Source organism: Grus americana, chromosome 23 (genome assembly GCF_028858705.1).
Source record: "Grus americana isolate bGruAme1 chromosome 23, bGruAme1.mat, whole genome shotgun sequence".
NCBI lineage: Eukaryota > Metazoa > Chordata > Aves > Gruiformes > Gruidae > Grus > Grus americana.
The window spans coordinates 2,418,404-2,430,868 of record NC_072874.1 but is presented as its reverse complement, the minus strand read 5'-3'; the positions used below and the strand labels follow the sequence as shown (position 1 = coordinate 2,430,868).

Genomic DNA, 12,465 nt, shown 5'->3' with positions numbered 1-12,465 from the left:
AAGAACAGTCATAAAGAACAGAACTGAATCCAAGACAAGTACAAAGCCTGTAACAATACAGATTTTAAGTGGCAAAACATTAAAGGCTAATTGTTCCAATAGTCTCTTCCATTACATTTTTGGAGCTGCAGTTGTGTAACCGTTTAAAAGCCCCACTGTAGCTCAGGATTAAATGCCAGCTGTACAGTAAGTATTTCACAGGTGCTGGAAAAACAAACTTCCGATGAAAGTCTGAGATTTCAGCAACTTTGCATTAGTAAAACAGAGGAAGCATCCAAACTAGTAAGTCTGAATAGAAAAGAGATTTTTCCAAATGGAATTTTAGTAAATAATATTAATTGAAACCATTCTCACAGTCCCTTCTTACATTAAGAGAGACCCAGTCAGCTCTAAAACACTCATTGGTCATACTCCCGTAGACATGTACTTCTTTTACAGACTGGCAATTCACAACTCACTGCTGCCCTCTCTCTGCTCACACCTCAAACCCCCATAACACAGGAATACAATGCTGCCTGTTAATTTTCTTTCTAGTAGCTGGTATAGTGCTATAATACATATAGAGAATAATGTTGATAACACACATGCTTTTAGTTGTTGCTAGGTAGTTGTAGTGCTTACACTAAGTCAAGGACTTTTCAGCTTCTCATGCTGCCCTGGCAAGGAAAAGGTGGGGGCACCAAGAAGCTGGGAGGGGGCACAGCCAGGACAGCTAACCCCAGCTGGCCAAAGGGCTATTCCATACCATATGGTGTCATGCTCCGTATATAACTGGGGGGCTGGCTGGGGGGCGGTTCGGTTCAGGAACTAGCCGAGCATTGGTTCTGGGTGGTGAGCAACTGTGCTGTGCATCGCTTGGTTTGTATATTTTTATTATTATTATTCTTTTCCTTTTCTGTCCTGTTAAACTGTCCTTTTCTCAACCCATGAGCTTTACTTTTTTTCTTTTCAATTCTCTCCCCCGCCCCGCTGTGTGGTTGTTTTATCTGCCTGCTGGGTTAAACCACAGCATCATACTATAGTCATTGCTAGCAAACAGTTTAATGATAATTTTAACATATGCTTCTTTGTTTACTTCAAACAACCAAAAAACCTACAACAATGAGAAGGAAAAGCACAGAGGCAGATGGCAAGAACCAGTTGTAAGGAGTCCTCCTCAAACGCACTAAGAACACATACAGTCCCATTTTCAGACAACTGCTGCATTTGTGATCAATTACCAGCAAGGGACCTGTTGCATGCTGCTTCCAAAATCCCTTGTACCATTTTAGAGAGGCTTACAGCAGAAAATTTCACTCTAAAAGTTGCAGACTATTTACAAGAAATCTTTTTAGAAAAATACAGTAAATGTTATGCAAAAGAACAACTGCAAGTAATAACTCTCCCAACTTTCCCAGCCCCTGTAGCTAGCCAGCTAATACACACTGCTCCAGTTCTAAAGCACCTACCATTTTACAATAGGTAAAAACGAAACATCAAGTCATAAAGCAAGAAATATTAGGCAGACTCCAATGTGGCAACACAACCATTCTTGTGATGTATGCTGAAGTAGACAATAACGGATTTTTATGCCAAGATACCACACGAGACCTACCTCAGAGAATATCCTAATGCCATACCAGATGGCTTGTCTGTACTAATCCCCTCCATTTGGATTCTTTTTTAAAAAAAGGAGTTATTTACAAAGCGCAAGTAGATTCAGCAGCAGCACAGAAGAAACGATCATGTTTGCACAGGGTGCCTTTGTTTTCAGCTGACAAAGTTCCTTTGCAGCTAGGCAGATATTCCCAAATGACCACGTATCTTCCAGTATTCCTGCTTCCTTCTGCAAAGAACTCTATTTGACTCAAGTCTCCGCCTCTAATTTAGTTTTGTCATGTCCTCCTCTGTCCAACTGTACATTTATTAGAGCCTCTGCATTTTAAAAATCTCTTTAATTGTTAACAGTTGCATGTGTTTATAGCCTAATGATTTTCAGAATATATGTTATTAATTTAAGATTAGTAAAAAGCAGCTGAACATCATTATACCCAGTCCAACTGGATTGTCTTTGCCAGATACAAAATGCTTAGCTAAAAGAAAAGGAAAAAACAGATACCCTGATATCCAGGGAGGAGATGAGCCTTTAACTGGCCCGATCAGAAGCAATTCAGGGTGATAAGAACAACTATTATGCACATTACTGACTTCTCAAAATTAACTGCAGTGAAATTACCTTTATCTACTTCACCCATACAGAACTCTCATTTCTGATAACCGACCCCTGTATGTTGAGGGGAGGGGCAGGGAAACAACAACAAAAGTTACCCCTACCTTTCATAGTAGTATCTTAAACTGACATTAAAACTTGTTTGAATTCACTTCTAGAAAGAGGGGAAAAACATGCAACATCTGCAAAGGCCCCTCAAGTCTGGGATCAATTAAATCAAGAGCTTAAAAATAGCCAAATATGTTTAACAAAACAAAGGAGCACGTTTTGCTAAGGACCTTCCCAACTCTCTTTCCCCACTCTTACTATGGAACACACACTTAAACTCTCACAGCAGTAAGGCAAATGTCTGATCAAAAGCACTTCCAGTCTTATAAAATAATCTCAGGTCAGGATAAAGAGCTGTGATTTTTTTGCGCTTTGTCCTGCTTTGGCAATTTCAAACACCATCATTAACCATGAGTACCTTTAATATAGGAAACTGGATCTCAGAGTTTGCATGTACTCAGCATTAGGAAAAGCACAATAAGCTATCCCATTACATACAGCAGCAATTAAGAACTGCAGAAGAACACGGGGGAAAAAACCCACATGCATTTTGACACAGGCTTCTATTAATAACTTTGAGGATAAACAAAGTACAGAGGTCTGCTCTAAGGGCCCAGTATAAGAGACTGTAACAGCTTCACTGTGGACTGTATCCCTAACAAAATGAGCTAAACTAACAAAACCACCTTTTGATTTAACAGTACATTGAAGTATCTGATAGTATTCATATCAGGGGGAAAAAGAGCTGCACACAAAAGTAAAATTACATGCTACAGAGACCAGGTTAAGGGCTCAAAAGAAATATCTTGACTATGCTGAGCGAGTGTCACAATTTATTCTCCTAACTTTTTGAAAACACTTCAAAACAGCTCAGGTTTGCAGGAAACAGCCTAAAACACTGGACACTATCTGTCCTAGAATCTAATCAAAGTCTTTCCCTGGAAAAGAACTAAGTGACAAACCATCTGAACAGGGCAGAGAGGAAAAAGTTACACCCTTTGGCTTCAGAGCTGCACACACTTACCTAAGTCTCCGTTTTCTTGACCGCGAGACAGAACGAGAGCGGGAGCGAGATTTGGAGAAGGAGCGTGAGCGTGATCTTGATCCAGACCTCGAACGGGAAGAACGGGATCCAGATTTTGATTTGTTAGTTTTAGACATCTTTGCAAGCACCTGTAAATTGTACCTGAAGGAAACAGGGAAATAAACGTATTTGAAAAATGAAGACATGTGCCAGATTTGAGAGAACAGGCAACATCTGGCAGCCTGACAAACTACAGAGTGACATGAAGCTTGATAAGACTGGCAATATGAATGTTTGAAGTGGCTGCCTAATAACCGATGAACAGCGTCGGGCTCAGAATAGAAGGCTTATTTCAGTCTAAGGAGGAAATCTGCAAAAAGAATAAAAGGCTTTCAACCCTGAATAATTACAAATTTGAGTGCTACAGTTGAAAGCAGCAAGTTACTGCAAACGCCAGGAGCAGGCAGAGGCCGTGCTGCTAGCTTAAGCAAGAATACCTTGAAAGAGACAAATAATTTCATTTCAGTCACATCACTATCAATACAGTCAGTTGTCACTGGTTTAAACAACAAGGAAGAAATAAAAAGGCTTACCATCAAAAAAACCCAACCCCCCAAGTCTTCTCTAAATTTTCAGAAGGAATGACAAACAAGAATAATAATCCAAGACACACGAATATAACCCTATTTGCACAGATCTGCCTCGCCATGAACGCTCAGGTTAAACCCGGGACGTACGTGTCCTGCCTGCTTGTGCAGTTTATGCAGTTGCTATGATCAGTTACAAGCATATATCATCCAGTAAGGAGTTGTGTTGCAGCCAAAATAATTCAGAGGTCCTTCCAAATATTCAGAGACAGAAGAGATTACGTTGTAGCATTAAATGACTTGAAATAGCCATAATTATGAATTACTTGTGCTATTTTCAGGCATGTATCCAGGTAAAGGTAAGAGTCCCTTAAAAGACGTTTCAGGGAATACAGTTTGACCACATAATTGTTTCAGTTACACCCTACCTGATCTGTTCTCTTGCAAACATCAACTTTGTCTCAATGCACAAGATTTTCTAAATTATTTTCATCATCTCTTACCAGGAAAAGAAAAATACTCAGGACTATTAACTTAAAAGGGTTGAGTGTCATATGGTTTACATTTGAAGGCTGGTGCAAATTTTGATAAAATTCAAGATGCTGTATTTCTTTCAGCTGGTCAGATTGTCCTGTCAGTGTCCAAGAAAGTCAAATGCACAACACAGTTCTGTGGCTTCTGACAGGGACCTTCACAAACTTTCCCCTTCGTGCTACCAACACCCTCCTTTTGCGACCTCCCTCACACAAAGGGCTGTGGAAGCAAACCCAGCACAGCAGAGACGGCTCGGGAGAGTTCCAGTGCCTTTTCTGTCCAGCCGTTACAGGGCTTTCTCAACTGTAGCAATAGTTGACCTATTTAATCACTGTATCCAGCCATAAACAAAATTCCTTACAATTTAAAATTCGATCATGCTGAAAAACATGCTCCAGCTTTTGAATCCCTGTTGGTTCCAGTATAGTTCTTCAGCTTAAATGGAAAATGTTTTGGCCCCTGACTTGGCGAGGAGGAAGGGGACTCCGCTCTCTTGCTCCTCAGATTAAATTCCCAGTCTCCATTATTTCCATTCCTAGAAACTGGAGGTTCCAGCAGTGGGCTGGAAAAGGGACTAAAGGCTAGTTTGAGTGAAGTGTTTGCATTGTCAAGTATTCCACATTAGCAGTTGGTATCAAGATTTGAACTCTGCAATTCCAGAGGTAGCTGACGAAGCTGAGAAGAAAACCTGCTCTCTTTAAACAACACATACATTTCATTCACAACATCAGAAGCAATGTATTTATTACTTAACAGAATTCTTTAGGAATTTCTACAAGAAATTACATTTTGTTCCCTCAAAGTTAGTAAAATATTGCATATCTCTCACGTTACTTACGGAAGCTCAAAACACACTAGAGCCACAAAGACAAAACTAAGATTGCTCTGGGAATTGGGACAAGGATTGTAAAGACAAAGTTTGCATTAACTAAGTACTGCATAAAAGTTATCAAAAAAACTTTTCTGCAAAAGTGACTAATGAATTAGAGCCAGAAAGAAAAAAGGAACTATATTAGTACAACTTTATTTTTAATCAGTAGGTGAAAAAAAGGGATAGACACATTTAGGTATATAAACACAACTGATCTGCTGCTGTATCCATTTTAAGCTAATTCCGTGGACTGACTTGCAATGTCTTCACTTTCAGTCGCTCTCTAAAGCCAAATTACATATATGGTTACCAAACACTCCAACTACTGCCAGGGCACTTTCAGGAACAGCACAACACCCGTCACAGGAGCAGCTGCTGGGAAAGTGGGTTGTTGTTCATCATGAGAACTGGTACTTTCCAGAAATGGGAAGCTGGCTTTTATTTTTAAAATCATGTTACATGTTCCCATTCTTCCCTTTCACTGTAGTAAAGATGCTATATCAATTCAACTGAAGTATTTTAATGTATTCCACACTAGAAAGTATGTAGAAAAAAAAATATTTTAACATTTCCTGTTTTGTTAGGAAAAAATAAATCGCACCGGAGATGAAAAATTAAAACTTCACTATCACTGAAGAAGCAAAGTTCATTCTTATGCATGGTCATTTTTCAGGGAAAGAATGTGTGAAAGGATCATTTATAAATATTTCCTTTTAATTCACTAAATACATCTGTTGAAACAGCAAGATTTCTTAGTCTGTTAGCCAAAACAATCGAAAGTTTAGCACAGTAAACCAAAACATGGAAGAGAAGCAGAAGAAACAAATGGTAATAGGAACAACTAGAAGATGACTAAATCACCTCAGAATCAGAGCTGCTCCCAAACAAATCCTGAGGGGCTTTGATACAATAAACCTGGGGAAAAAGCTACATTCTGTGAAGAGATTACAAATATCCCATAAACTGTAATTTCAGGATAGCTCTCTATTAAACAACAAACCTGTAGTTCAAGAACAAACTACACTTCAACATACTATCATCATCTGTAAGTTACCTTCATTTACACTGAACTCTGTACTGCTTGAAATGTTTTAATAGACTCATATAATTAAAACAGCCTTCACCACAGCTCTTCTCTGTTGTCTCTCTTCTGAAATAAATCATTTTCCAAGAAAAAACGCATGGTTAGAGCTGATGGACCAAGTGCCAGTAACTCAGCAAGTCCTGAGAAGGCCCCAAAATAGAGATTTTACAAGTATCACTTGCTTCAAGCTGTTTAAGAGTCTTTGTATTTTGCTTTGATCCACTGCACTTACTAGCCAAACATTAGTTTGGTATGTGTGATGTGTGCCAAAAGCTCTCTTCTCTTAGAAGGTTTTTTTTAATCTTTGTCAATATTTTTGAAGTTGATTCATTCCTAACATATGAGGTAACTCCTACTAGAATAGAAACTGAGTTGCTATGCTCTATCAGCACTCAAAAGGTTAAACAAACTATTGGAGTCATTTCAGCTCCCCTGTGTAATAACAGCAGTTGTAAGCTTATTGCGATATACATTTAGTTGTTGTAAGAATTAATGACTGAGTCCGATAAAACGTGTTCAGCTGGTAAGCAAAAAAACTGTTCTAAAGAATCTATTCTTATAAAAGATCCTAAGGATTACTCTGATTTTAAAGAAAGAGATGCCTGTAATGAACCAAAGATAAACTGCGAAAGCAGCGGAGGCCACTCACCATTTAGATTTTTCCACTGACCCACTATGCTGTGCCCCAAAGCACAGACACGCACACAGCCTCACAGAGCTCACAGGGGGATGCTGCTTTTTGAAACACCGGAAGGTAAAACGTGTCTGGTCCTGAGTGGGGACTGCAGCAGAATCATTTACACAGCGCTATGGAGACTTAGAATTGGCAATCTGCTCTGCCAGAGGTCACGTTTCCTTCCTGCTTACAGCTACACACCTGCCTTCCTGTGACACTGGCTCCACCTCTACCTTAAAAGGGACACAGTTGATCCCTGCTGCCTGATCCGGGTCTCATCTCCCAGCAGAGACGAGCGTGACTGTACACATCTGGTGGAGATGTGCTCCTGGAAACACTGCCAGTTTTCAAAATTGTTCTTTTTTGTTTGTCTTTTCTGAAGATCCAGTTATAAGCTGTCCAGCAGATCTTCCCAACTAGCGTAGTCTCACATCCAAAAAATATCAGCACTAATCCTGAGTGTGCTGAGTTTAAAAGTTCTGGTAAGGTGTTATCCTACTGGAAAACAAACACTCGACAGCTTGTTTGTCTGCTGTAAAACTACACTGTATAACATAACTCATAACACACACCAAGTCTGAAGAAACAATTCATATTCCAAATTAGTTTGCTAAATTCACTCATACCATACAGATTGAAAATTAGATACCTTTACTGCAAGCCACATCTGAAATCACTGAAAGAAACCTAACAGCTAGCTGTTTAGTCTGCCAGAAGTACATTGCCAGTACAAATTATTAAGCATTATAATTTTTTTTAGATTCTTATGGTAAGAAACATGAACATTTCAGCAGAAAACATGAAAATCTGCAGATTGCCACGTGCTGTGAGTACCACCAACTCAAAGGTGTAAAGTTCAGTCTTGTTTGAAAATGATCAACAGCCAATGCTTCACTGAACAGTACAGCAAACTGGCAAACATCTCTTACTGGAATAAACCGTTTGGAATCCTCCTTCCATAGTTTATGGAAAGTAAAGGCAGAGGGTTTGCTCAAGTTGTGAAAGTCTTTGACAGCAATCAGTAACTCAAGTGAATTTGATTTCTCACAGGAGAACATTGCCACATTACTTATATCCCCTTCTTGGCTTCAAAGATTTCCCACCTGAACCCCAAAGGCAGAGAGCTGGAACTCTTCAAACTTGCTTCTTGTCAAGGAAAGCAGGCAACACAGGCTGATCACTTCTGCATGTAGTTTTAGTAATATTTATACAAGCTACTTCATTCTGGAAGTTCTTGAGCTGCTTTAAGATAACTTTTTTTTTTTGCCATGCTACGAACAGCGCCATTCAGAAAGGGAAGATTCTTACAAAGAAGACTAAGGCAGTAGAGAAAATTCTGGTCAAGAACTACAAGACTTTTGTCTTTACAAAATGGTTGTGTGTCTTTAACATTTACAAAGAAAAAGCTATAAAAGCCTGGTTTCTAAGGATCTTATCCAAATAGGACCCATACTGTGAACTGTAGGCAACTCAAGTCATTTACCATTGAAGGCAAAGGCCAGAGTCTACCCTCTTTGATGTTTAACAGTAACCTTTGTGGATGGTTTTCTGCAGAGATCCACTTCTACTTCTTGAAGAATTAGAACAAAAACTAACATCGATGTCTCCGACTGAGGATATTTCTGCTGGTGTGCAGTTTGACTAATTACTACCTTAGCAACAAGGCCCACGTAGAAAGTTCCCATCCTGCCAATTGTTCAACTACATTCTAAACTTAATCCATCATGACAGAGGTTACAAATGTTCTGTTTTACAAGAATATTTTTCATTCAGACCAATTCTGTGACCCTTTTCATATGAGCCCTACTGACAAATAAGGAGTGTTCTGAGATTCAGAACCAGCCTGGAAGCCTCTCACTCTCAAAATAAGTGTTTCCTAAAATCTGGAGGCTATTTCAAGAAGCAAAGTTTGCCATCTCCCTTTCTAAATCCTCACATCAATCCACAATACCACTCAGAGAGGTGAAAACAATGGAAGAGCAAATGCTCCTACTAAGTCACCACAATGGACTTTGCCCAGAAGACAAACTTTTGTCATGAAATGGTGTCAGGAAGTTAATGTTTTACCTGGTTTAAGTCTCCTGGCAGAATTCAAAAGAACAGCTCAACTCTGCTCCACAGCAATGAAAAAAGTCACTGTCAAGAGTCTCTTAACTGCTGTACACTTCCACTAGCTACCAAAGCTTCAGAATTTAATTACTCAGAATAGTTAAGCAGAATTTTTGTCACCTGATTGAAATCACTGCAACACTTTGGCAAAAGAACAAATGTTTGGTGAGGGGGAATATGGGGGTTTAACAATTTAGATCAGTATGACATTTAATAATCTGGCCAATTAAGGAATACGGGGGGGAAGCACTCCTTTTCTCCCAAAAACCACCAGGGTGTAAATCCAAAAAGCACTCAACATAGCCTTAAAAAAAAAAAAAAAAAAGGAAAAAAAAAGAAAAAAAAAAAAAGAGGCACTTGTTCTTCCAAGACATCCAACATTATTTCACAAAATTGTTATAATTTACCTTTATATTTACCAGCTATTTGGAAGACAAGCCAAAACATTCCAAGATCTGAGTTTTTTCCTTAAAATCTGTTTAAGTTCTACATGACACAGTTCTTTTTGCACAGCAACATTAACAATGAAAAAAGAATTCAGCTGATACAGTTTAACTTGCAGTATGCCCAGGGTAGAAGTGATATAAGAAGGTATATTCCGAATCCCAAGACAGGCAGCTTTACCACTTTTGAATTTTCTATTGTGTGCCTACCTGCTTGAGCAGGTTCACACCTTGCACCCTTCAACAGTCAGGTCTCACCGTCTCAGCTTTGTCAATTATGAAATCAGGAAACAAACCTGAAATGAGAAGAAAATGCATTGAAGCATCTTTGCATGTACACTGTTGTACTTACTGCCACCAGTGATCTACAGGGACTTCCTTAAGCCATTATCCAGTGCTGTACCCAAAACGTTCATCGTAAGTATTTCAACAGAGCACATACATTGCAAAAGTTCATCACCCACTTCACTATGAATTCTTTCATGTACTTTTATGAAGAATGTAGTTTCTAGAATGGTTATTTGAGCTTTCAAAATTTTAAGACTACTTATTAATTCCTTCCTCCCTCCACCTCCCCTGCCCCCCATCCCATCTCCTGTTATATACATACTAATCACTGTCATTACATCCATAGGGCCCTATTGAAGTGACTTCTCTCAGCTCATTTGCATGGTCTTACTGGATTCAGGGCTAAGTATTTTCCCATGTTAAAGAGAATCCACAAGCCAAGAGAAACAATTGTTTTCCTGACAAATTCATCCATCGGCATATCACTGCCTTCAAAGGGTGCCACCAGTCCACTGCCAGCTCTTTTGACAGGTCTGCAATTACATTTCCGTATCCTTCCATGCACTGCAAGAAGGGTGTAAGTTTTAGAAAAGAAACCAGTAAACACAACCTCATAAATTACTCTATATTATTAAACCCCTGATTTAGCAGCAGGAATGTTATTTAGTCTGTGTTAAACCATAAAATAAACTTGTTTAAAGCTATTCATTTCTTCTGTTTACTTCATTGAAAAAGGGTTTCAAGGCTACTTGAAGATTACACTTTCTCTGAAACGGCAATTGAGTCCTACTCTCACCCAAGAGGGAAGGTTGTATTGCAAGGCTTAGTGTTTTCTAAATTATACTTACCAATCTTTGAAAAAAGCCAAATAAAGAACACCACACCACAGACTTTTTTAATTTTATTTTTACTGTTGTCATGTCTGTCCGTCTAAACGTCTGTGAAGAGAGAAATCTTGCCCTTTACCTTACAAAGACCTTTGACATTCAGCCTTTCACAGTGGCTACCAGAAAAAAAAAATAATACCATAACCATTTTTTCTTGCTTTGTGATAAAACACTTGGGTTTCGTTTGTTTCTTCACCTATTCCCCAAACACCAACATTACCATAAACTTCTGGTACAATCCCACTGCACAGAGGTGTCATCCAGATAAAATGCTGGCTGAACCATCTTGTGTAGAAGAATACTGTTTTCATATTTAGAGGCCTACTACAAAAAAATTAACCAAGACAACAAGCAACAACAGCTAACCTTTCTTCCAGATATAGAAAGGAAAGTAGGCAACGTGCTCAATGCTCTCTGCTGAAGCAGAAATCATAGTCCAGGAGTTTTGTATTCCAGAACACTGTAAAGAACATTTCTATATGCCAAGACATGGGTCAAATAAAGAACATTTCTAGTTTTCACAATGTCTTTTTCCAAGAATTTGTTTCCTATTTCCAACTGGCCTGTATCACACTTCAATGACCATCTCTTTCCATCCTTGACTTTTTTTTTTTTTTTGAAGTCTTTCAAGCAGTAGTCATCATTATTTCAGACCTTTCACAGATGTTAAAGCATAAACACCACAACCCTGTACAGAAAAGCCACCTAACAAAATGTTACAGCTGAAATCACTCCATCAAGGATTGCTATACCACGTAGCACCACAATTTGCCAGCTTGGAGAGGAAAACACAGCAGATATGTCCCCACTAAAAGAAGCAACTATTTGTCTTCGTATCTGTCTATAACTGAGCACAAACACTAAGAACATTTGGAAACAAGTGAAAGGCTCATGTACATACCTTAGAAGTGTGCGTTGCACTGCAAAACTCCCTTCAGTTTGTTACATAGTGTTTACAAAACACTAACTTGCAAACGTTAAATATTTTGTAAAAACATGTGTAGAAAGGTCTATATAATTGCAGTAGGAAAACAAAAATTTACTTGTTCCTTTCTGGCCAGCATTTAATAAACCAGTTACAGTTTATTTTACTGTAAGACCCAAAGCAAACAAGATAGCATCTCATTAGTGAAAACATTCCTGCCTGGGCATCTTGTCATCCATTTAGTGTTCACTAGCACAAACATTTGGTTTGAGAAGAAACAGCTGAACTGCTACTTTATTTGTTCACAACAGCCTTCATTATCAGGGAACAAAAAAATTAATTCTCCTTCAGCCAGCTCTACAATTCATAATCCTGAGCTCCAAAACCCAAACAAGATTAGTTAATTCTTAAAAAAAAAAAAAAAAAAAAAATCACACAAAATCCTTACACAGTGTACTTTGTAAAGTAAGGCAACAGCAATCACTACAGAAATAAACTTATAGTCACAGAAGTACATAGTAAAACATCGGTTTCATGTCCCACAAAACAAGCTTTTTAACATTTGGGTAAGATACCTGCAAGGCTTATGTCAATTTGAACTGTGGCAGCCTTTGTCCTAGACAAGAAACTGCCTCTTTACAACTTTAAAACCCCAGAAGATAAAAATTATTTATTGCTGATTTACCCTATATCCCAATTAGTACTCTACAAAGATATGAAAGATATTAGAAAATGCTGACACGAACAGAAGCATTGGCATTGTGCTCTTTTTGAAAGCTT

General features: G+C 38.6%; 1 protein-coding gene across 6 annotated transcripts in view; it reads right to left on the bottom strand.

Moving 5' to 3' along the window:
* Positions 1-12,465, bottom strand: part of THRAP3 (thyroid hormone receptor associated protein 3) — a 32,446-nt gene that overhangs the window by 11,939 nt on the left and 8,042 nt on the right. For 5 of the 6 annotated variants that reach the window (XM_054802009.1, XM_054802015.1, XM_054802012.1 and 2 more), the window contains 2 exons: positions 9,796-9,881; positions 3,282-3,443 (listed from right to left, as the gene is read on the bottom strand). In XM_054802009.1, coding sequence (XP_054657984.1) covers positions 3,282-3,418 — 137 coding nt within the window. In that variant the 5' untranslated portion in view covers positions 3,419-3,443; positions 9,796-9,881. Of the gene's footprint in view, positions 1-3,281; positions 3,444-9,795; positions 9,882-10,264; positions 10,453-12,465 lie in introns of those variants that run through there. The other variant, XM_054802014.1, reaches the window with a different exon arrangement.